The sequence below is a fragment of the Canis lupus genome, chromosome 2 (assembly GCF_048164855.1).
Source record: "Canis lupus baileyi chromosome 2, mCanLup2.hap1, whole genome shotgun sequence".
Lineage (NCBI taxonomy): Eukaryota > Metazoa > Chordata > Mammalia > Carnivora > Canidae > Canis > Canis lupus.
This window is the reverse complement of record NC_132839.1, coordinates 64,260,935-64,287,313: the sequence shown is the minus strand read 5'-3', so window position 1 is coordinate 64,287,313 and position 26,379 is coordinate 64,260,935. Positions and strand designations below refer to the sequence as shown.

The window sequence follows — 26,379 nt, the reverse complement described above, 5'->3', positions numbered from 1 at the left end:
GACATTGCCAGGTGGTGTACACTGCCTGGACACTTTTACTCTCCCAGAACCACCTCTACAGGGGTTGGGGGTGGCAGACTTGCCTGAAACTTTGGGAGACACATTATATTGCATAGCATCAGAGCTCAGCAAGCAGCTCAAAGTTGGATATCAGGCATCTAGTTCCTTAAAGTTAACTCAAGAAAATCTTTAGCCATTTGCTGTGGTGTTTTTAACCTACTTGCTATGTCATTTAGTTGCCATCTGTACATAGCACAGTAGGTACTGCTTCCAATATTTGGCAGGTGAGGAATCTAAGGAACCTGTTAGGTAACTTGCTAAGATTCTGGATGGTCTGTGGCACACTAGTGATGTGAATTCTGGTCTACCTGACTAAGGCTCTTTCCCTACATCACAGTGCATCCCCTAAACAGCTCAGGATTTCATAACATACTTAGTTCATAAAGAATTCATGTACACATTCTCACCCAAGCCTAGCAACAGTCCAATGGAGGAAGTGGGGGTTAAAATGCCCATTTTGTAGACGAGGAACTGAAGCTCTAAAGAGGTGAAAACTCAAGGTTAACCAGATATTCAAATCAACAAAACCATTCCAGGCTGCCCCTTGTTTGTATGTCTGTCTCTTGACAAACAAATAAACAGACAAGATGCACCTCTTGAACACAGGCAATGTGTTTCACATTGTTAGGTATTACTAGTTACGTGTGAATTGTCCTTTTAATGTTCAGAGCATTTAAAGTCTTAAAAGACCTCTGGGAAAATGGGGAGCCTAATCCCTAGCTCCTCCTTGGACACTCTGGTTTACCAGCAAGAACTGCCACCACACCGTTGCATATTTGCGTAAGACCCTACTGGACTTCCTGGAACAAATGTCTTTTCCCCAGGGCACTCTGTGACTTCCTATTGAGTCCTAAGATAGTGAACTGAAGGCTCTTCAATGTCCAAGGTTTGCTGGAGCCTTGAGTGAACAAAGGCCTCCCCCTAAGTCACTGTTTCCAACAGAAGTTGATTGGAACCACCCTCCTACCACTCCCAGAGGATATTGGGCAGTTTCTGGAGACATCTTTAGTTGTCCGGGGGAGGCCTGTAATGCTGCTAAATATTTTACAATGCACACGACAGCCTCTCACAACAAAAAATTATTTGGCCTTGATTAATTCAGGGGGGCCCAGGTTGAGACACCTTGCACTAAGCCTAAGGTAACGCGTGGGCTCCATCCCAGGCCCTGGTTGACTGACAGCCCAAAGCAAGCTCAGGGTGGCAGCCCTCACGTGTTCTCTGAGCTAAAAAGCTCAGAAACAAGTAGCTTTCTCTCACACAGAAGGAACTGTAAGGAAACTGAAAGCATGAAATAGCCTTCAGGGCCCTGTCTAGGGTGGCTGAACGCCAGAGGGGAAGGATGTCTCTCCTTCAGGAGAGGGAGCTAGATGAGTGGCAGGAACATTGGCAGGGGGTAGGCGGGGGCGGCTGAGTTGCTTCTCTTCCCACAGAAAACAGAAAAGGCAACCAGAAGAAGAGCAAAGAGGCATGAGGTTTTCCTTGCAGCAACCCTAAGGTAGGCAGGTGCAGTGGGTGCTGTGCCTATTAGAGCCAGACATGGAGTCCTTGGGGGAATTTCACAGGGGTGATCCAGGCAGTGGCAAAGCTGGAACCAGACCCACATCTTCTGATGCTATTAGGGACTGAATTGTGTCCCCTCCCAGATCCATACATTGAAGTCCTAACTCTTACAGTCTGACTGTATTTGGAAGGACGGCCTGTAAAGAGGTAATTAAAGTTAAATGAGGCCATAAGGGTGGGGCACTAATCCATTATGACTAGTGTCTTTAAAAGAAAAGGAAGAGACACTGCAGATCTCTCTTTCTACATATGCACAGAGGAAAGTAGTGTGTAGATACAGTGAAAAGAGGGTGTCTACAAGCCAGGAAGAGACCTCTCACCAGAAACCAACACTGCTGACACCTTGATCTTGAACTTCCAGCCTCCAGAACTGTGAGGCACCTAGGTGGCACTTGGGTGGCTCAGTGGTGGAGTATCTGCCTTTGGCTCAGGTTGTGATCCTGGGGTCCTGGGATGGAGTTTCAAATCGGGCTGCCTGTGGAGAGTCTTCATCTCCCTCTGCCTATGTCTCTGTCTCTCTCTCTCTCTGTGTCTCTCATGCATAAATAAATAAAATCTTTTTTAATAATTAAAAAAAAAACATTCTGTTTAAGCCACATGGTCTGTGTTATTTTGTTATGGCAGCCTAAGCTGATGAATACAGATGCCAACATCTGGCTCCCTGCACCAGGCTCTCCCAATCATGGCCCATCATTCTCATGACAGCCAGGTCACCAATGGCCATTTACAATGGCTTCTTTTTCAGGACTCAACCCATCTTCCATCTTTGTACCACCTGCCACCAGTCAACACTCCCTCTTGAAAGCGTCTCCTCCCAGGTGAAACACCAGCTTCACCTGTGTCTCCCAATACCTCTCCCAAGGATCTCCCAGGCTCTCTTTCCCAGGGTAGCAATCTTAAAGGTTCTGTTTTTGATAGCCCTTTGTTCTAACTCTACAAATTTTCCCTGGGAAAACTGCCAAAAGACCTGTTTCTACAAGGATTTTGAACAATCTCCATACCAATGAATGGAAGTACCCAGCACAGAATCAGCTTATGCAAAATATTTACTGAGTAAAGGGGTAAATAAACAAATAAACTATCCCCTCTAAGTTGATAATTCCTAGTCTAGCTACTTTTTCTGAGCTCCAGAGCTGCTGAACAAACTACCCCCAATTCAATGACTTACAACAAGAAGCATTTTTTTTTTCATATAGGCTAACCACAGTTGAGCTGATCTAGGCTGGGCTTGGCTAGAATGGATCTGCTGTTTCAGAGTTTGAGTCACCTGGGCTTGGCTTCAGGCTATGAGAGTTAGATTCAGATCTGCTCATTTGGGGCTATGCTATAGAGACAGTGGCCACTCAGCACATGATTTTCCCATGGCAATTTCCAAATTGTACAAGCAAAAAAAGGCCTCTGCCCATGTTCACATCCTCTAGCATTCCTTGGACCAAAGCAAGTCTCAAGGAGGAGCACATCATTAATGGGATGAGGAGGTAATCTCTGTTCATGGGATGGGGGTAGGGAGTAAGAGTAAGTGAATATTTGCTGAACAATGATACAAACATCCAAACCCGGTGCAACCATATATCAAATTTCCTGCAAGATACCTCCCCCTCGAATATCTTACAAATCCATTAAATTCTCCATGTTGTTGGCTAAGAACCTGGCCCAGCCTAATTCCTCCTATAGAGTTGGGTCTCCTTGTCTATGTCCTATTAGCAGGGGATCCTGCTGAATTTGGGCAGAATTCCAAATACCTACTTCTAACAGCCAGCTTCTCTGAATTCTGAATCACCCGCCTTCTAGAACCTCCCCTCCCCCCACCGCCCCGCGCCAGAGCTGAAGAGCTCTCCCACTGCAGACATGTGCCTGACTCATTCTTGTGTTGTCTATGGTTTTCAGACACTGCATCCCTGGAGTCTCAATGGGATATTCACTCCCATTGTTCAGGGCTAGTTCTTGACCTGTCAATTTCAGCTATCAAGGTCCCACCAGGCCCTGTGTCTCAGCTTAAGTCACAATGAGGAGCCTGCACACCACACAGCTCTTTTGAGCACTCACCTGTTATAATGGAACAAGCTTCTCTATATCAGTTTTTCTCTGGGGAGAGCATCTGATGTACATGGCTATGAACCACTTTTCATGGAACTGACATTAGGACCCACCAAAGGGGAGAGAGCTGCTGATTAGCTTTTGCTTTCCTGAGGCCTGGTTTAGATTACATTTGCTCATACACACACACACACACACACACACACACACACAACCCTATACTCAGTTCGAATCTCCCCACTCATATTTATTTAGGCTGTCACCAGATAATTTGATAGGCTTCCTTAGGACGAATGGGCCCTGCTCCAGGAGGCTGAGGACAGGAATAGCAAGTCTGGACAGGCATACTTTGGCAGCAGGAAGAGGAAAAGCTTTGCAAGATGAATGTCGACAGTATTGCTGGCTCTTGCCTGCTGTATTAATTTCTCCTTTAAAAGAAAGCTGACCCATTTTTTCCAGCCCACAGCCCTAATGGACTCTTATTCAGAGGCCATCCTTCTCCCACATAAAGAGTTGTATTGTGTTTAATGATAAGCCTTTTAATGGAATTTGCTATTTCTGGGTCTCTGGGAAAATGCCATTAATGAGCTTGCAAGTGCAAGGAAAAGCAGATGCTTCGGGGGCACACTTCTCAAGGGCAGGTTACCCTGGCAAGATGACGAACAAAAACCCAGAAAACAGGGGCACCTGGGTGGTACAGTGGATGAGCAGCTGCCTTTGGTTCCGGTCGTGATCCCAGGGTCCTGGGATCAAGTCCCACATCAGGCTCCCCTCAGGAAGCCTGCTTCTCCCTCTGCCTATGTCTCTGCCTTTCTGTGTCTCTCATAAATAAATAAAATATATATATAAAAAAAAAACAGAAAACAAGTTCTTTCTCACTGGTTTGGCCTAACTAAAACTATGATCTAGACAAACTTTGTCTTCAAAATGTCAAGGTATCACCCTTACCCACCCCCATATTACTGACCCCTCAACATCCTATCTGTAGTCCCCTAATTCTGATGTCACCCAAAATGCTTGTCATCCTCATCATAAAATCATCAGCAGAGTGCAAAATGAGACTGAGACATGGGTAAGCTAGGCGGAATAATATCTGTCACTCCTTCAAAACCTTCAAAATAGGTCAATGCCCGTTTAAGAGGCTGAGCACACCCAGAGGAGGACAGAAGAAAGAGGCAGGCCACTCCAGCCTGGTAGGTGGCAGTTTTAATAATAGCAAAGGGAACCTTCCTATGAGGCTTGTCTTGGGTGGCAGCAATACAAATGGATCCCCACACTTGCCCTCCAAATCTTAAAGGTTTACAAAGGCCCTAACAGGGTGCAGTCATTTATATCATGTCAGTGTTTTCAGTATGACATCACCATCTCAAGACTATGTCCTTGGAGCAGCCTCTGGGAGCAGGAAAGGCAAGTGGAGCTCACATTCCGAGGACAGGAGAGGAGGTAAGGAGTCTTCAAGTGCCTGGGTCCAGCTCACAGGTCAGTTGGCAGTCATGTTTTTTTGATGATGGTCCCCCACAATGTAATACCTCTCTTAGTGGGGAGGGGTGCTCTGCCATTTTGGCACCCCTTGGCACTTACTGTGATGTGCTGGCACCTCTTACACATGGGAAGATTTATTGGCACACACACCCTTTAATACGTCTCCTGCTGGCACTCTCTGTGTTTAGCACCTCCACAAGGTGCTAAACACATATAAAAAAAGGTATAAGATGAGGTCCTGGTCCTCAAGGGTTTAATGGTTCAAAGTAATCCAACTCATTACTGAATTTTGTGGAGAGCTGGGCACTATTCTAGAAGCGGCTGGAAGTTCCAAAATGAGGAAGACAAAATAGGGAAGTCTCAGTTATCTTGAACACTTGCTCAGCTTAAGCATCACCTGAACTGATTTAAAATGAGATACCACCTCACAACTATCAGAATGGCTAAAATGAATAACTCAGGAAACAACAGATGTTGGTGAGGATGTGGAGAAAGGGGAACCCTCTTACATTGCTGGTGGGAATGCAAACTGGCAACCACTCTGGAGAACAGTATGGAGGTTCCTCAAAAAGTTGAAAATAAAGCTACACTATGACCCAGTAATTGCACTGCTAGGCATTTACCCAAAGGATACAAATGTAGTGATCTGAAAGGGCACATGTACCCCAATGTTTATAGCAGCAATATCCACGATAGCCAAACTATGGAAAGAGCCCAGATGTGTCCATCAGCAGAAGAATGGCTAAAGAAGATGTGGTATATATACATGTATATATATACATATACAATGTAACATTATTCAGCCATCAAAAAAGAATGAAATCTTGCCATTTGCAACAACCTGGATAGAACTAGACGGTATTATGCTAAGTGAAATAAGTTAGATAGAGAAAGACAAATACCATGAGTTCATTCATATGTGGAATTTAAGAAATAAAACAGATGAACATAGGGGAAGGGGGAAAATAAAATAAGACAAAAACAGAGAGGGAGGCAAATGATAAGAGACTCTTAACTTTGGGAAACAAACTGAGGGCTGCTGGAGGGGAGGTAGAATGGGGGATGGGGTAACTGGGTGATGGATATTAAGGAGGGCACTTGAAGTGATGAGCCCTGGGTGTTGTATGCAACTGATGAATCACTGAATTCTACCCCTGAAACTAATAATACACTATACGTTAACTGAATTGAATTTAAATTAGAATTTTTTTAATTAACATAAAAATAAAATGCATATTATCAGGCCTCACTGTGGACTGACTGACTACAATGCCACAGGTAGGCCTAGCCACTTGTATGTACATATGTATTTTTAAGATTTTATTTATTTATTCATGAGAGACACAGAGAGAGAGGCAGAGACATAGGCAGAGGGAGAGGCAGGCTCCCAAGAGGAGCGTGACGCAGGACTTGACCCCAGGACCCCAGCATCACACCTGAGCCAAAGGCAGACACTCGACCACTGAGCCACCCAGGCATCCCTAGCCACTTGTATTTAATACTAACATATGAGGAGCCCAGGCCTAAAGAGTGCAGGAAATAAGAGAGGCACTCAATCCCTCTGCTACCAGACAGGGCAAGCCCAGGCCTGGCAATGGACCAGGACCTATTACCTAGGCCAGAAGCCATGGTTTCAGGGTCAGGCTGAAGTCACAGCCACCAGTGGAATTTTAAAAATGCGTAGTTGCCTGACCTCCACTCAACAGCTTTCATTTGCTGGTGCGAAGTTTTGTTAAAAAACACTGACAGTTACCAGAGGAGAGAAGCCCAGCAGGTGTGGAAGCAGCCTTCTGTAATGGTGAAGAGGTCTGTAAAAAGCCAGTGTATTTGTTTCCTGTGGCTGCCATAACAAGTCACCAGAGACTTGTTTAAAACAACAGAACTTTATGGGGCACTTGGGTGGCTCAGCCGGTTAAGCCTCCAACTCTTGGTTTCCGCTCAGGTTGTGATCTCACGGGTTGTGGGATCAAACCCAGTTTCTGGGCTCCTTGCTCAAGGACGGAGTCTGCTTGAGATTCTCTCCCACTATCCCTCCCCCTTCTTTCTCTCTCTCTCTCTCTCTCTCTTAAATAAATACATCTTTAAACAACAACAGCAACAACAGAACTTTATTCTTTCATAGTCCTGGAGGTCAGAAGTTCAAGAGGCCCTGCAGGCCTCACTCCCTCCTGAAGCTCAAGGAGGGAATCATCCATCCTTGGCCCCTTCCAGCTCCAGATTTTCCTCAGCTGTGGCAGTACTGCTCCAATCTCTGTCTTCATATGGCCTTTACCTCTTCTATGTCTTCTCTTCTGTCTCAAATCTCCCTCCACTGTTCTCTTCTACGGACACTTGTCATTGGATTTAGGGCCCATGCAGATAATGGAAGTCTATCTAATCTCAAAATGCTTAACCTAACCTGAAAAGACCCTTTTTCCTAATGAGGTAGGATTCACTGCTTCCAGGGATTTGATATCTACTGGGGGACCATTTTTTTGTGTCTACCACAACTACCAACAAGAGAAGACAGCATCTGCCAGTTACACAATTGGCACGAAGCAGTAAAAGACTGAACAGTCCCTTGGGCCTGCTTTTTAGTCAGATGAGAGCCTGAAGTTCAAGGGTCAAAGTTATTACAGTAGCTGTTCAGGGTTGAGTAGGCAGGGGCATTGCTTTTCAGGAAGATTTTACCACCATTTTGCTTCAAAAGACTGAGAAGAATACTATTTCTGATGATGACATCAATGATTCACAAGTAGCTCCCTGCTTCCTGTTCTGATGGTTCCATAGTTAAGAGAAAAGCTCTCTCAGGAGACCAGGGACAAGAAAGGGAGAACCACTGGTGTGCCACTGGTTCTACTGGACCCCTGAGCTCTGAGAAACCTGCTTGTTTCTCTGATGCCTTGAGCAATCTAGGAGCATTTTCCAGCTGTGTCCTCTTACTCTGGAGGATTAGAATATAGTGAGTAACTTCATTACTAAGGTATATTAAGCAGTCAGAATGTGAACTGATAATCTACACTTCTGATTATGTCAGTGTAGTTTGAAAGTAATCACAGTAGTGCTCCTCCCCACCCTTACCTGCAGGGGATATATTCTAAGACCCCCAGAAAGTATCAACCCTACATATCCGTAGTCCATGTTTTTTCCCCTACATATATACCTATGATAAGGTTTAATTTATAAATTAGTCATAGTAAGAGATTAACAACAAGAATGACTAATGAAATAGAACAATTTTAATGCTATACAGTAATGAAAGTTACATGAATGTAGTCTCTCTCTCAAAATATATTACTCACCCTTCTTCTTGTGATAATGTGAGCTGATAAAATGCCTTCACTGTGACAAATATATCACAATACATGAGGAAAATCATCTGCATCTGGACCATAGTTGACTCCAGGTAGCTGAAACCATGGAGATGGGGGAACTACTGTACACCATTGTCTCTGCAACTACGAGTGTTGTTCCTATGGAACTGTTCCAGTATTTGGATTATAAAGGAAGAGCACTGTAATAATTGCCTTTAAAATCAGCAAACTTTGGGAGCTCCTAGGTGGCTCAGTCAGTGAAGTGTCTGACTCTTGACTTCAGCTCAAGTCATGATCTCAGGGTCATGAGATCAAACCCCATATCAAGCTCTGCACTTGAGGAGCCTGCTTGAGATTCTCTCTCTTCTTCTCCTTCTGCCCCTCCCCCTCCATGATGCATGTGCTCGCTCGCTCTCTCTCTCTCTCTCAAAATAAATAAATCTTTTTTAAAAAGGCAAGCTTTGTAATTAACAAGTAAGGTGAACACCTTGTCTATGATACTGTTTTCAACTAATTACTAAATACTCCTCTCTCCAGCTCTCCCTTCCAATCTTCCTGATATTTCTTCATAGAGTCTACTTGTAGCAAAGGTTAGTTTTGCTCATAGAAATTTAACTGAGGAAAATAATTAAGCAACTGTGCAGTGATCAGGTCTCAAGAATGTCCATGATAGGCACACTTGGGTGGCTCAGTTGGTCAAGTGTCCAACTCTTGATTTTGGCTCAGATGGGATCTCAGGGTTGTAATATTGAGCACCACAACAGGCTCCATATTGGGAGTGGAGCCTGCTTAAGATTCTCTCTCTCTAGGGTACCTGGGTGGCTCAGTCCATTGAGTGTGGGACTCTTGATTTCAGCTCAGGTCCTGATCTCAGGGTCATGAGATTGAGCCCCGCATTGGGCTCCCCACTCAGCATGGAATCTGCTTGTCCTCCTCCTTCTGCTCGTTCTGTCTCTCTAAAATTAAAAAAAAAAAAAGATTCTCTCCTGTCCCTCTGCCCCTCCCCTGCCCCCTCTCCCTCTCTTAAAAAAAATGACCATCACAATACTAATTACAATAATGAAAAACTGGAATCAACTAAAATGTCTACCAATAATAGTCCCTGCCTATCTCAGGGAAACTTCCTTGAGCCCTCAGGCTGTTTGATGTTTCCATACTTCTTCCTTGGAAGCATAGCAATATTGTAATTCAGTTTCTATATAAAAACAGTAGAAGCTGACTTAACCAGTCTCCATTCAACAAACTTGTGGATAAGTTAAAACTCTTCATCCTTTCTCTGGAAAACCACAATTCTACTCACATTGTCACTTGTTTATGCCAGTTGTATTTGCTGCTGTATTTTGCTGCTGATATAATCTAACATCATACTACATCAGTTATATCTGAATGGAAAAAGGAAGCTGTTCCTATGAAAACTAGGTTGAATGCTTTGGACAGATTCAGTAAAGAAAAGCTGCTAAGGGAAAAAAAAAGTATTATCAAATTAGGTATGACAGAGACAGAGAAGTGAAAAGTTTTAGATTATCTTCACATTAAGACACCCAAATAAGAAAAAGTACAGATGTGCTGTGGGAAATAGAACAGATGCATTGTGGGAAATGGAACAGGTACATCGTGGGAAACAGGACAGGTGCATTGTGGGAAATAGGACAGGTGCATTATGGGTAGAGTGACCTCATATACAGGGCCGTCCAGGACAGTTCCTGTTGCTTCATTGGCTACCTGGTCTCGTGCCCCCTTTCATTCTCAGAAGTGTCCAATTTGGGTGATAAATTAGAAGGTCACTCTATGGGGATAGTTTGTGTAACACAAAGGTGTAATGCCAATCAGCGGCCATCCCAAAGAATTAAAACTGAGCCTCACAGCAAAAGATTAGTGAATGAGTGTTTACATATGTTTTAAATTGGGGTCCTCAAACTTTTTCTGGACAGGTCCACATAGTAATTATTTTAGGCTTTAGTCAGGCTCTGTCCCAACTATTCAAATCTGCCATCATTTTTGTGCCAAATAGAAGCTACCCTAGATAATCCATAAATGAATGTGCATAGCTGTGTTTCGATAAAACTTTATTTTAGACACTGCATTTGAATTTCATATAATTTTCACAAGTCACAAAATTTTGTTCTTATTTTTAATTTTTTTCTTACATTTAAAAATGTAAGAACCCTTCTTGATTCACAAACCATACTAAAATGGGCAGTGGGCTTATTTGGCCTATGGGCATAGCTTGTTGATCCCTGTTTAAAGTTTTTTTTTTTTTTTTACATAATATTACAGATGTGTTAGACTTTTTCCCTCATGGTTTTCATTTTTCAATTATTCAAAATGCTCAAATGATATTGAACAAAAGGGTTTCTATTGACTTTGTTCACATTCTATTTATCTTGCCTGTAAGTGCCATGAGATAAGGGATTTTACCCGGCACATAATAGGGGCTCAGTAAACGTTTCCCAGATAAAAGAAGTTATACAATATTTATGCAATGGAATACTAACACAACCATGAAATGTTGGAGAGCTCAAGGATAAAAAATCCCAGGTAACACAATAGTTATGTATGATGTAACTCTATTTTTAGAAATTATATGTCCATATTTGCATGGGAAATTGTATAGTAGGACATACAAGAATATTATGTTATTATATCACTGTAGTTATTACAGGTTTGAAGATGCTTTAAAATCTTTTGTGTTTGCTTGTCATTTTGACTTCTCTAAAATGGGTGTGTTTTCTAAAACCGGGTATGATTGGTCATTGCTGTTTTATTTCACTTATAATTCTGGTGTTCTGAGGGAATTTAAGTCTGGCCAATGGAGGCACCAAGATTGATCAGATCCTGTGCCTGTGGTCAGGGGCTCAGAGGGACTGAATCAGATGCAGGCCTGGGAGGGAGTTGAGGAGGTCCGCTTATTTGTCAGATGTGACCAGTTCTCTACACCACTCAGAAAATTCGAGATTAGCACCTCCTGAATTCTCGCCTTGGGAAAAGCTTCCCCGCTTTCCCATAAGACATATGTAGGTGGTGGTTAAAATTGGATATTTGATCCTAGGAGCAAAGAGCGGTCCAGGAAGAGTTTTGTGCCTTTAGCCCATCAACGGACACCTGTGGGCACCGGTCACTAACCAGGCACTGTTCCAGGCAGGAGACAGAAATTCCTGCCCTCAAGGAACTTCCTCTGGGGAGAACAGAAAGCAATAAACAGTGAGTGGGTAAAGTGATGATGGCAGATGGAGCTGAGAGGACTTCAGAGATGGGTCGGGAAGCCACTGGTGGGTTTTATTTTATTTTATTTTTTTAAGATTTTATTTATTCATAGAGACACAAAGAGAGAGAGGCAGAGACACAGGCAGAGGGAGAAGCAGGTTCCATGCAGGGAACCGGATGTGGGACTCGACGGGTCTCCAGGACCACACCCTGGGCTGCAGGCGGCGCTAAACCGCTGCGCCACCGGGGCTGCCCCACTGGTGGGTTTTAAACAGAAGAACAGGGCAGCCCCGGTGGCCTAGCGGTTTAGCGCCACCTGCAGCCCAGGGCGTGATCTGGGAACCCGGGATCGAGTCCCGTGTTGGGCTCCCGGCATGGAGCCTGCTTCTCCCTCTGCCTGTGTCTCTGCCTCTCTCTGTCACTCATGAATAAATAAATAAAATCTTAAAAAAATAAAATAAACAGAAGAACGTTCTGGTTTATATTTTAAAATCTCATTCTTGCCACTGTGTGAGGGGGCAAGGGTGAACAACAGGCCTCTCAGGAGGCCACATGGCAAGGGTTGGGGCAGAAGGGGAAATGGAGATGGGGAACAGAGCAGGGCTGCTTCCTTATTTGTTTATAGGATTTGCTTCAGAACTGGATATAAACAGGAGGAAGATGGGATTGAGTTTGTTTGGTTTTATTTTGTCTGTTTGTTTTAATTTAACAGCTTTATTGAGATACGACTCATACATCATAGGATCTGCCCAGTTAAAGTACAAGTCAGTGGGTTTAAGTACATTCACAGAGTCATGTAACGATCACTACAACTGACTTTAGGATACTTTCTTTACCTCCAAAAAGAAACCCCACATCCTTTAGCCAGTACCTGCCCTCCCACCCTGACTTTGTACTTTGTACCACATTTTTTTTTTATCTGTTCTTCAGTCGATGGATATTTGGCTTATTTCCATTTTGTGGCTACTCTGCATTATGCTGCTCTGAAAATGTATACGAGTTTTTGTGTGGGTGTATGTTTTAATTTCTCTTGGGTACTCTGGAATTGCTGGTTCATATGATAGCTCTGTTTAACGGAGGAACTGCCAGACTGTTTTGCAAGGCAGCAGTGATGTTGTACATTCCCACCAACAGTGTGTTGAGGGTGTGATTCAGTTTTAAGGCCACTCTGGCTGCCATGTGGAGAAAGGATTGATGCAGACATCAAATTGGTCATGCAAAAGTGGAGGCATCTTCATGAGTTCAAAGGCACCCAACTCGAGGTGTCTCTCATTGTGTTTTATGGCAAAAAAAGATTTTTGTGAGATAGCCATCTTTACACCATGAATTGAGTCACTAAATGGAAAGATTCCAACAGGAAGAACTTGTTAAAACAGAGCTGCGGTTTTCCAATCTAGAATCCTAAAGCAAACTGGTATGGAACTGTTTAAACATCTGTCCCCAAACAAGCTGCCACAAGCAGGAGAGTTATTTTCAGAGAAGCTACAGGAGTCAGTGGGTGCAAGAAAACGTCCACACCTTTAAGCCATGAAAACACAGGGCTCAGGTGGCAGCCTGTTGCTGAGGACTTCTGTGCTAACAGGAATCACTCCCACTGCTTTAGGACACTGCCTCCCCGTCCCAGAGAAGGGCTGGCTTTGTTCCCATTGCTGGTTTTGATGACTGAGCAAGAGTCCTATCCTTCTGCAGGTCTTCCAGTTCAGAAAGGGAAGGGAAACCAGTATCTATCATGTTCACAACACAACCAACCCTGGGTGAGATGCTCCATGTTATGTAAGTGAAACCTCCGCTGTCAAATCACCAAGGAAGAAAGACTTATTTTTTTTCCAATTAAAGATGAGGAAAGTTGGCCCCTTTGGAAGATCAGAAAGGGCCTCTCTCTAAAGAGATGGTATTTTAGATGATACCAGCCATATAAGTAGGATCAGAAGGAAGAACAATCCAAGGTAAACCTCAAAATTATTCATTAGCTCTCCAGATGTCTTCATGTTTATTTTCATTTAAATTTATTAGTATAAATAAGAGTAAGAAGTATCCCTCTAGAAATAAATCAAGTTTAAATCAAATTAAATTAAATTAAATCAAATAAAAAAGATAGCTTTGAGTAAAAATTATAATTGTTCGGGAGCACCTGGGGGGCTCAGTTAAGCATCTGCCTTCAGCTCAGGTCATGATCCCAGGGTCCTAGAATTGAACCCCATGTTGGCCTCCCTGATTGGCAGGGAGTCTTGCTTCTTCTTCTCCCTCTGGCCCTCACTGCTGCTCCTGCTCTCACTTGCTCACTCTTGAATGAATAAATTAAAAATCTGAAAAAAAATTATAACCGTTTTTTCTTAATCTTTCTGATTTTATACTCATACTTCATAACAATATCATCCACTCCATCCCTACAGACATCCACGATTTCCCCCACACATCAGTACCATTGTCTCTGCTAATGTGTCCTAGTAGATGTTGGACCAGGGGAAGATGATGTAAAATTGTGGCATGAAAGATAGAGTAGAATGTGTGCTTCTACGAGCAGATCACTCCATGAGGGAAAAGGGAGGATGACGAAAGAGCTCTGCTCTATTCCTGCTCTTAGCCTCACTAATTGGATACACATTGCCCCTTCCATGAAAAAAAAATAGTAAAAATGATTTAGAGAGGTTATGGAACCATAAGGATGACCAGGAAAGAAGTTTCATCCTCCTCCCTCCCCTCTACACACCCAACACTAGGTTCTGGATGTCCTGGGTTCTGTCAATACATACTAATGTGACATCAGGCAAGAATGCTAGCCCTCTTCTGGGTCTCAGATTTTTCCTCTCCCTATTAGGGATGGTGCTTCCCTCCTTGCCATGCAGGACTGCTGTGCACACAGAGGATGAATAAGTATGTCAAAGGCTTTGCAAAAACATGAATGCTATAAAAAAGAATGAAACCTTGCCACTTCCTACAACCCAGATGGATCTAGAGGGTACCATGTTAAGTGAAATAAGACAGAAGACAAATATCATATGATTTCACCCATATGTAGAACCTAAAAAACAAAACAAGTGAACAAACAATACAGAAAGACTCATAAATACAGAGAACAAATTGGTAGTTGCTAGAGGAGAAGAGAATTGGGGAAATGGAGATTAAGAGGTACAAACTTCCAGTTATAAAGTAGATAAGTCAAGTGGTGCCTTTTGGTACAGTAGGTTAAGTGTCCGACTCTTGGTTTCTGCTCTGGTTGTAATCTCAGAGTCCTGAGATTGAGTCTCACAACAGGCTCAGCAGGGAATCTCTTCCTCTGTTCCGCTCCCTCTCCCCCACCCACATGCACCCTCTCTCTCATTCTCTCTAAAATAAATACATCTTAAAATAAAATAGATTAGGCAAGGGTATGAAAAGTATAGCCTAGGGAATGTAGTCTTGGAATAATATATCATGCAGTGATTACTGTTTTGAGCATTTGTGCAAGGCATAGAACTGCTGAATCACTATGTTGTACAAATGATACTAATTTAACATTGTGTGTCAACTAAAATAAATAAATAAATAAATAAATAAATAAATAAATAAATAAGATAGATAGGGGTGAGGAACTAATATAAACCTTTGAAGCTCAAAAAGAAAATATTATAAACACTAAAAAATCATAAGGTATTACTAACGTGTGGCAACTGCAGGCCTTTGATTGCAGGGTCTGCAATCCAGGAGATTGGCACACATCCTTTTAGAAGGGTGATCAAGAGGGCTCTGTAGGGTTACTCTACTATTTACACTTCTAGCTTGGTAGCTTCTGGCACCTAACAGGACTGCTCATTGCCTCCTGGGCACTCTTCTGTGATTGGGAGATGAGAGGCAGTGCCATGAGTACATGGTAATGGTCAGTACAAGGTTGTGGTCTCATTTCCTGAGAGTCAATCTTCATCCGAGAGATGGCTCACAGAGAGGGAACACACACTTTCCTATTCATTTTCTCGTTCTAGTATAAAGCTTATATTTGCAGCAAGGTACTCCATCCCTCCTTCAAAGTTGGAACTAAGGAATCTCTGGATATGAAGGATGCCAAGCCTTTCGGGTATGAGGATGTGGAGAGCCCCGCCAAAAATAGAATCAGTTGGAGATTGCTAGAACAGGGCAAAAGCAGGGTTGGTCTGATGAGCCCAGGGTCTGGGCTGGGCAAACCTGCCCGATGCTTTCAAGACCAAAAGCTTCCCAAAGGCTGGGGTGGGGAATGGATTAGGAACCTCCTATCGCCCAAATAATTCCTCTGTGCCCACTGTACTGTTTAAACTTTCAATTGCTCTGAAACAGTGGTTCTTGACCTTGGGTAAACATCAAGAGCTCTTGAGGGGCTCTGAGAAAACAGCAATGACTGTCACCTCTCTCTCTTCTCCTTCACAGATGGGGCATGGGGTCTTGTATGCTTTGTGTTTGTTTTTAATTTTTTATTTGGAAATGATTTCAAGCTTAGGAAAAAATTGCCAGAAAAAGAATAGTACAAAGAACATCCCCATATACCCTTTACCAAGATTCACAGGTGCTTAACATTTGTCCCATTTGTTTTATCATTTGCTCTTTCTATATTTAATTTACAAAATAAAATGCTTTGTGAGTAAGACATCATTTTTATGTTCTTAAAAGAAGACCAGTTTGGGGGTGCCTGAGTGGTGCAGTCAGTTAAGTGTCTAACTCTTGATATTGGCTCAGGTTATGATCTCAGGTCATAAGATGGAGCCTCATGTGTTCGGCTCCATGCTCAGGGAGGAGTCCGCTTGAGATTTTCTCTCCCTCTCCTTCTGCCCAACCCCCATCCCTGCACACGCATGTTTTTTCTCTCTGTCTCACTCCCTCTGCCAAATAAATAAATCTTTTTTAAAAAGTAAGACCTATTTCAAAGTGCATTACCTCAAAATAAGGATATATTGGTGCATAGTTACATAGCATATTTTCAACTCTAGAAAATTCAACATTGACATAGATGCTTTTAATTTCTCTATCATCACATTCCAGTTTATCAGTAAACTTGACTGTCTCGCTGCAGCATTTTTCCCCCTCCAGTAGAGACTCCAGTCTAGTATCAGGCATTGCATTCTAGCTGTCATCTCACTGGTGTATTTTTAAAAGCTTCCCAGGTGATTTTAATGTGCACCCTGGACTCTGAATCACTATGTAAATGAATATTTACTACCCTAACACATATTGTCTACCAAGTGCAAAATATTGTGAATAAAGTAGAGTTTATGATTTTAAGGGACATACTATATACAAATCAACTATGATATCAGATGGACAAATATCATGAAAGAAATGTTAACCAAATCTGTAGGAGGAAATTTTAATTAAATTTAACAAGCTTACTGAGAGTTTACCATGTGCCAGGCATTGTATAAACTTCTGGGAAAAAACAGATGTAAGAAAAAATAATGAATGCACAATGTATAATTAATGAATACATGGTTAATTTCAAAAGCAAGGTTTTTCAAAGGCTTTTCTTGGGGGGAAGTGAGACTTAATAGATAAGTAGGACTCAACTTTTAGAGATGAAGACATCTCAGGAGAGGAAGCATCAAGAGGAAAATGAAGGGAAGTGAGTGAATCAAGTAAGCAAAGAAGTGTACTTCATTGTCACTCAAGAACTGGGCACATGGGGTTGGATTGGGTTTTCCCAGAAAAGTAGGCTGAACAATATAAGATGATATTGTCACTTTAGAAAATAGTTCGGCAGTTTCCTCAGGAGTTAAACATAAATAGACAATTCAGGGACACTTGGGTGGCTCAGTTGGGTAAGTGTCTGATTTTGGCTTAGGTATGATCTCAGAGTCTAGGGATCCAGCCCCATATCAGCTCCCTGCTTAGTGAGGAGTCTGCTTCTCCCTCTCTCTCTCTGCCCCTCTCCCTGGCTCATGCTCTTTCTCTCTCAAATAAAGAAATAAAATCTTTAAAAAAATAAGATGTAATCCAAAATTCTATTCCTAGTTATCTACCCAAATGCAATGAAAATGTGTGTCCATACAAAGACTTGCATAGGAATGTCATGTTCGTAGCAGCATTATTTATAATAGCCCCAAAGTGAAAAGGACCCAAAAGTCTGCCACAGAAGGTGCACATCCATGCAATGGGATACTACTGAGCAATCAAAAGGAATGAATGCCTGACATATGCTACAACATGGATGAGATTTCGCAACTAAGTGAAAAGCACCAGATGGAAATATCCATATATTGTATCATTTCATTGAGATGAAATGTCTGGGAAAGACAGATTTATAGAGAAAGAAAGTAGATCAATGGTTGCCTGGTGTTGGTGTAGGAATGGGGACTGACTATGAATCGACAGGTTTCTTTGGGATAGTAAAAATGTCCTAAAACTGGATTGTAGTTATAGTGTAACAACTCTGTACATTTACTGAAAAATGTTGAATCATACACTTAAATAAATGAATTTTATAAGGTGTAAATTATACTTCAATAAAACTGTAAAAATTAAGTTATTAAAATCAGAAAGGAAATAAGAATAGTAATCTTAGGAATGAAATATATAATTATTGAAGTTCTAAAACTTAAAACTCTAGGCTGGACAAATTATTTAGAGGACTGGCAAACAGAAGGACTGGATCGAGGAATTCACCAGGATGCAACAAAGAGGCAAAAAAAAAAAAAAAAAAAAGAAAAGATTTTTATCACATTTCAGGATATAGATGAAGAGGCTTCTTCACTAACCTAATGCAATTCCAGAAAAGAGAATGTAGGCAATGACAAAGAATCAATATTTGAAGAGAAAAGCATTGATAATTTTCCAGAATTAAAGAGAGCACACCAGTCATGAACAGGAAGCACACTAACTAACATCTAGAAAGTTCTGGTGAAACTGCTGAACACCAAAATAAAACAAACACAAATTCTAAATTCTGTCAAGAGAAAGGCAGGCTGACTATGAAGGAATGAAACTTAGACTGGCAGTAGAATTTTTACCCGCAACAACCAGTGCCAGAAAACCATGGAGTATCTTCATCACTGCACTCTGGGCAAATAACTGTTCACTAGAATTTTATACCCAAATAAATTATCACCCAACACTTAGGGCAAAATAAAGACAGTTTCAAACATACAGAAGTCCTTCCCCTATCCAGACCTCAAGAGAAAGATTATTAATAAATGAACTTCAGCTAGAAGAAAAGTGAACCCAAATGGAAGGCTTTGGATTCAAGAAAAAATAGTAAGAAGTGATGAAATGTCAGTGGATTTAATTAATGCTTGATTATAAAAATTATTTTTTAAAATATTATTTATTTATTAGAGAGAAAGAGTGAGCATGAGCAGGGGGGGAAGAACAGAGGGAGAGGGAGAAGCAGATTATCTGCTGACCTCAGGACCCTGTGATCATGACCAGAGCTGAAGGCAGAAGCTTTACTAGCTGGGCCACCCAGGCACCCCTGTAAAAATTATTTTTAAATTAAAAAAATTCAAATACCCTACCCTAGACAACAATGGCAAGATGGGAAAGGATAGGGCTGTTAAATGGGTAAAGTGCACAAAAAATCTGTTGCAAGAATGGAATACCTGGGTGGCTGAAAGGGTTGAGCATCCAATTCTTGATTTCAGATCAGGTCATGATCCCAGGGTCGTGACACTGAGTCCTGCATGGAGCCCTAGGCTCCATAGAGAGTCTGCTTAAGATATTCTCTCTCCCTCTTTCCCTTCACCCTCCCCTGCTCCCTCTCTCTCTCTCTCTAAAATAAGTAAACAAATCTTTAAAAAATATTGTGCAGGAAGACAGAATTACATAATAACTTTGTCAGAAAAAATTATAGTTAAGTATGTATGTTGAAAAATAAGAGACAATTCTGAGAAGAACAGAAATAAAGCCTAACACCCTCAGACGAGCAGTGGAAAATGAGGGACTATGGATCATTTTATTAATCCAATAGAAGGCAGGGATGGAGAAAACGGAAGAATGAAAAAGGATGGTAAATGAAAAACATAAAACATGATAAAAGAATGAGCCCCAATATATTAGTAATCACCATCAGTGTACAGGGATTAAATTCACCTGTCAGAAATACAACTAAAATAGAACTTACAGGAAGATTCAATATAAAAAGATGCAAAATATGTGACATACAAACATTAGCCAAAAGAAAAGTAGAATATTGATATCAATATTAAAATGTCAAATATAAGCAATTAACATAAAAACCATGAAGAGAAGCACTACATAATAAGAATCAATTATGATTTCTAATGCAAAAATATCCTTTGAGAAACACAGCCTACTATGTGCTAGGGATCGTGCTGCTTTCTTCACTGCTGTATCTTCAGTGCTCGTCACGTAAAAGGTGTGCCATAAATACTTCTGAGTGGAATGCTTAACTCCTTGTATTGCAATGATCTGTTCATGTGTTATATACACAGGGGTAGGGACTGTCTTAATCAGCTTTATGCCATCAGTATTCAGCACAGCACCTGGCACACAGTAGGCACTCCATCAATTCAAACTGAATTCAACATTCATCTCTTCCATAAAATCTCCCCTAACTGTTCCTGACCATCACGACTTACCCTTTGTTTCTACTTCTGTAGAACTCATAGTTTGAAATACTCAATTTAGCAATTGATTCTACCGTAGTATCTTTTAGTTTTCTTTCCATATTTCAAACCTTGTGTCTCCAGAAACATTTTAGATTCCTTAAAGACCGAGATGTCTTATACTGTGCCTAGCACCTGAAGTCAATACTTTGTAGGGATTGATGTCACATTTAGATAAATGTAGATTAGATTTGTGGCCAGCCACACATGCCAAGATCTCAGGGGGTATCTCCATTCCCTTTTTTCTATCCTTGACTAAAGATATCACTGTTTGGAGATAGGCTCACATGCAAAGAATGTGAAGAAGTTGATGGGAGGGGCGGGAGAAGGCAGGTAATGCCCAATTCCAAGTCTCTATCCGATCTTCCTCTGGCCAAATAGAGAGAAAAATGCCTGTGAACCTTCAAAAAAAATGGATGTGGGGAGGTGGAAGGAAGATAGGAAAGAGAGTATGTCTCATAAACTACTGGACAGAATCTGGACCTGACCCTTCCGCTAGCAGTATGTTATCAGGAGTTTATTATGAGATCAAAAGGAAACCCCAAGGCAAACAGCTATACACACTGGGACCTTGTAAGAGAGGGATGTTGCTTCCATCTATACAAGGCACAGGAGGGACATCTACAACAAGGAGCTCTAGCTCCTAATAGGGAAGCTGCAGAGGGCTAGCAAAAGGCAGGGTGGTATTTTCTTGCTGGTCTTCATCATGTCCCAGAGAGATTCAATCCCGTCCCTGGGAAGACTAGGGAGATGGGCCGGCTGACCTCCCAAGGTCTTTTGTATTCCGATAATTAATGGGTGAACCGTGCGCTTCTCCATTTATGCTCTTACACACATCTGCACCCAGTTTGATAGTAAGTCCCCTGGGCTGCCTTCCAGGTCTAGTACAGTGCCAGGCAAGCTGCTGGCACTCAACAAATGGCTCAAATATTTGTTGAATGAAGGAATAAATTAATCAAGTGTTTAAATAGAGCCCACATGACCTCTCCAGCTGTAAAGTACAGCGATGAATAAAATCACAACATTCCAGACACAATCATTTGAGCAGAGCTGGTAAAGGAAAACACACGCGTGCATAAACACACACACACACACACACACACACACACACCAGTACTGATTCAACTAGGTTTCCCACCTTGGGAGCACAGACCACCTGCTCAGCGGCAGTCTGTAGGAGTTTCCTCGGCAAGGATCCTCTCTCAGCTGCTTTAGGATGGTGCTTCCAGAAGGTCAAGTTACCAAGATGTAGGACCGCTCCCCTGACCGGTTGGCCTCCTGGACAAAGTTTCTGCCCGGATTCGGCCTGAGCCTCCCCAGGGCGCGCCCGCCCTCCCCCAACCTGGGGCCCCCAGGGCGCGCAGCTCGCCGGCCCGCAGCGCCTCGCCTTACCTTGGTGAGCTGGGCGATCTTTTTGCACATTTTCACGTGCATCTCGGGATCCCAGTCCATTCTCCAGTCGGCGGCGCCGCGGACATCAGCTTTGGAGCCCTGGCAGGTCCCGGACGCGTGAATCTTGCCGTTGAGGACAGAAGCCATGGCTAAAACGCGTCCAACACTCAAGGGCTCTCGCTCGTGTTCTCGCTGCCCGCGATGTGCACGTGCGTGTGCGCGCGCGGGCGTGTGAGCGTGTGGGTTTTCTCCGGAGCGGGGGGCACTGCAGTCCGGCCTCCCGCCCCGCCGCCCCGAGCGTCGGCCTTCCCGCGGCCCGCGCGCCCCCTCCCCGCCCCCGCGCTCGCTGGCTAGCTCGCCACCTCCGCGGGCACCCGCACCCTGCGGCGAGACGCAGAGGATCCGCACGTGCGGCTCGCGACCCGCGCGCCGCTCTCCGGCCGGTGCGGGTTTCGCCTGCAACAGTAGAGCTTCGGCGGCCAGGAGCCGCTGGCCTTGGAGAGGTTCGCGCTGGCCCCGCGCCGCGCTCCTGGACACGTGGGTGGCTCCAGGCTCCGGACTCAGCGGCGGCCGCCCCCGCCCGCGGTGGGCATCCCAAGCCAAGGGAAAATTAGAGCCGGCCTCAGCCTCGGGCAGCCGGGGCGCACGGTCTGGGAAGGGGCCCTTGGCGATGTTCTCCGGGGCGAACGGGTAGCGAGGGACAGGGCACCTTGACCAGCACACTCCGCCAGAGGCTCCAGAGCCCCGGAGCACGGCGCGGCAGGCGGAGATGAGATGGGATGGGGGGGGGGGGGGGGGGCGCGGGCGGGATGTCAAGAGTGTCAGGAGAGAGGCAGCGAGGTAAGAGCAAGTCGCGGGGACGCGACGAGGTACCGGGACCTGGGCGCACAACGTGGACCCCGGTCAGGGCTGCGGGTAGCACCCCCATTCCCCCATCTTGGGGAGGAGCCCGGACGTTGCGGGAGGATTGCCAGAGATCAGCGAACAAAGAGAAAAAGCCAAAGGGGCGGCCAAGGAGCTGGTGACAAATCTGGGACGAGAAAGCGCGGAACCCGTAGTACAAGAAGCGGTAGGAGCACAGAGGAAAAGTCATCAGAGAGGCAGAAAGGATGGTAGCAGGTGTGGGAAAGGAGAAAGCAAAGAAGAGTGGAGTAGTTGAGTAACAGATGGAGCTGAAAGTCTCAGTAAGCCGAGCTCAGTGAAAGGGAAGTGACTCATCCGTATCCACACTCTTGGCCACTGGCCAAATGGGGCCAGAATCTTGTCGTCAGGATTAAGAGCTTGTGCCTTTTTGTTTTGTTTGAGTGGAGGAGTTAGCGACCAAATTTCTTTGTGGCTTGCTTTCTCTGGTTTCAAACAGTGGGCTTTTGGGAAAGTGACAGCACCTGGATCAGATTTTCCCAACGTGTGAATAACAGCATCAATATAAACAGTTGTCATGCTTAATATGTTTCACTTTACAAACTGCCTTATATCAAGAGTTTTAGTAATCTTGGTAAAGCTGGCAAACTCTGAAGGGTTCCACAGACCGAAATCCCATCCCCGGACACTGCAGGTAGCAATATCCATTTTTAAAAATAGGGAAATCCTTATCCAGAACTTTTGTACCAAGCCAGGCAATTACAAGTAGCCCAGTGGTGTCTGAAATCAAGATATTCCTATTCTAGATTTCTTAATCCAGCCCCATTATACTATACCCGGTAGGAATGGCCAACCTGATTTTTTGGTTCCTAGTCATCATCTTAGGTTCCCTCTCCTAAACAACATCTGAGTTTTCCAATTCATTTAGAAAAAAGAATGCCTGAATCAAAATCCCTGCCAAGAGGTTGATATAGATTCTTGACCCTAGACTAGACACCCTGAGTCAAAATACTTGGGAGTTGAGGGCACAGAAATCCACATTTTAAACAATCTCCCTTTAAAGTAGTTTTTGCAGGGTCTTAGTACACATTAAATTTTATAGGAATTCAAACTGTAAACTAGAGGGAAATTAGCCTTTCTGGTCCAAAACTTTACCAAAAGTTGTTCACCATTTTGGAAAATCACATCATCAATTGCCACAGGGCACATGCTATTTGGTTGCCAATACAACACACTTGTATTTAACACATTCATGGTGAGTCTACTTATATGTACAAGCATGTGAATACTACACTATGTCATAAAGTTAGTCATATCAGATCATTTATATATTGAAATACATATTTAATTATAATTTACCTTCCTTTTATTTATCTTATTGTCAAGAAATTATGCTGATTTTTAAAAATGTATGTGCTCATTTTTAAAAGTATCTCTTAATTTCAGTATAGTAACATGAACATTAAAAAAAAGTGACATTGAGTCTGGATAGGATTGAGAATCACTTCTATAGATGATCAGATACACACTAAAGTTTGGTAATACTGCTATCTAACCCCAAGTTTTACTTATTTAAATATGATCATATCAGGTCTAGGGGCCAAAATATTTTCCAGTGCAATATTTTATGCTTTCAACTTTTTTAAATAAAGATTTTATTTATTTGAGAAAGAGAGAAAGAGATAGAGAGAGCACATGCACGCGCCAGCTTGCATAAGTGGGAGAGGGGCAGAGGGAAAAGCAGACTCCCTGTTGAGCAGACAGCCTGAAACAGGCTTGCTTCAAGGACCCTGGGATCATGACCTGAGCCAAAGGCAGATGCTTCACAGACTGAGCCACCCAGGCGCCCCTACTTTCAACTTTTTAATGGAAGGCTGAGAAAGCCTCAGATTCCCTTATCAGGCTTTGTGGGACCACAGCTACAGTAAGGAAGATACTATAAGCTGATCTGTCTCGGAAAGAGTCCTCTGCAGCTGCTGGATTTTCCTACAACTATGATTAGTAGGTCCTTTCACACTATCAGGAATGAAATAGAAGGCAGAAGAGTATTAAGCACTGTATCAAATATGGGGTGTGTGTGGAGGGAGCATTTATTAGACAGACCACTAATATGATCTTGGCTTTGTGCTAATGCTCTTTGCACACAGTCTTACTTCCTCTAAGGTACTTACTGTCATTCTACAGACTAGGAGATTGGAGCTAAAGGAAGGCTAAGCACCCAATTTTAGACAGCTAGTAATAGATCTGGGTCTGTCTGACTTTGAAGGCTATTCTTCCCAGAGCACAATGCTGGCGATCTGAAATTCTTAAAAGCCATAATTGATTTGTTCTTTCTGTAGATTATAAAAATATAAGCTTCTTATTTTACTCCTCTCCCCCAAAAATTCACCTGTGATAAGACAAAATATAAGTAGCAAGGGGACGCCTGGGTGGCTCAGTGGTTAAGCATCTGCCTTTGGCTCAGGGCATGATCCTGGAATCCCAGGATCGAGTCCGACATCAGGATCCCTGCGTGGAGCCTGCTTGTCTCTCTCTCTCTCTCTCTCTTTGTGTCTCTCATGAATGAATAAATAAATAAAATCTTAAAAAAAGAAGCAAGTAAAAAAATGACCTCCAATCCTACACTAACTGTTAATATTTTAGAGAAGACTCTTTTAGACATCCTCTCTGTACACATCTGAAAGATGGTATGTACATATATGCATTTTTAAAACAGAAATGGGATATTGTACATCATGTTTTTGAGCCCTATTCACTCCATATAAAATAGACATCTTTTTCCTCTTTTGTTAGTAAAGATCTGCATTCCCACTTTAAGCAACCAGTATTCCACTAAATACAAAGTAATATATTTATTCTATCCTTAATGAATTTTTTTATATTTTAAGCAAAATGCTTCATATCTGTTTGCTATGTATATTTTTTTCTTTTGGGGGGAGGGAGAGGCAAGGAGACAGAGAGAAAATCTTTTTTTTTTTTTTTTTTTTTCAGAGAGAGAATCTTAAGCAAGCTCCATGCCCAGCACGAAGCCCAACATAGGGCTTGATCTAATAACCTTAAGATCAGAGCCTGAGCCAAAACCAAGAGTCAGATGTTCAACCTATGGAGCCGCCCAGGCACCTGAGAATATTCATTTGTTTTTTGGGGTTTGCTTTTCGTTTTTTTTGTTTTAGATTTTGTGTATTTACTCATGAGAGACATAGAGAGAGGCAGAGACACAGGCAGAGGGAGAAGCAGGCTCCCTGTGGGGAACCAGATGCGGAACTCGATCCCAAGATCCTGGGATGATGAACTGAGTCGAAGACAGATGCCCAACCACTGAGCCACCCAGGTGCCCCTTCCCTATCCTAAAGGACAGGAAAAACCAAAAGGACGTATGAAACTCATGTGTTTAAGTATAAAGGGAAAACAAATAGCTTATGAGACAGAATTGTTAAGATGAGTACAGTATACTACTTATAGTATACTTAAAATATACTATAAGACATGATAAAGATATAATGGAATACATGGAGAAAGGATGGAGCAAACAAGAGTGTTACTAACTGAAAATGATGGAAAGGCCAAGTTGTGAGTCAAGATGATACCACCTTCAGGCCAAGAGCTGCATTATCCCCCCACATGCAGTTCATGGTTGACGCCCATCCTAGCCCCATTTATGTTCTGCCCCAGAAAAACATAAGCAGATCTCTCACCAGGCACACTTGTCCCTGCACATTTTTGATAGAAATATGAATCTGCCCTCTGAGCCCTCTATCTGCAGAGCCCCCTTGCCAATTTCAGCTGTGGTCCTCATGATAGCGCTATCAGAAGTAAAATTTGATGCAGCGGACAGGACGTAAGCACTACATAACACAGGATTCACGTAACAGGGTCCCCCCAGTTCCCTGCAACCTTATCCTCAGTCTTTAACTGTCACTATAACACTG

At 42.9% G+C, this 26,379-nt stretch overlaps 1 protein-coding gene across 2 annotated transcripts in view; it reads right to left on the bottom strand.

Moving 5' to 3' along the window:
• The window catches only part of FAM184B (family with sequence similarity 184 member B), a 132,643-nt gene extending 110,255 nt beyond the window's left edge, over positions 1–22,388 (bottom strand). The window contains exon 1 of one of the 2 annotated variants that reach the window (XR_012020230.1): positions 21,590–22,388. Coding sequence is in view for 1 of the 2 variants with exons in the window: in XM_072804681.1 (XP_072660782.1) it covers positions 21,590–21,736 (147 nt within the window). In the remaining variant the exon portion in view is untranslated. The remainder of the gene's footprint in view (positions 1–21,589) is intronic. The other variant, XM_072804681.1, reaches the window with a different exon arrangement.
• Between the last annotated feature and the right edge of the window lie 3,991 nt (positions 22,389–26,379).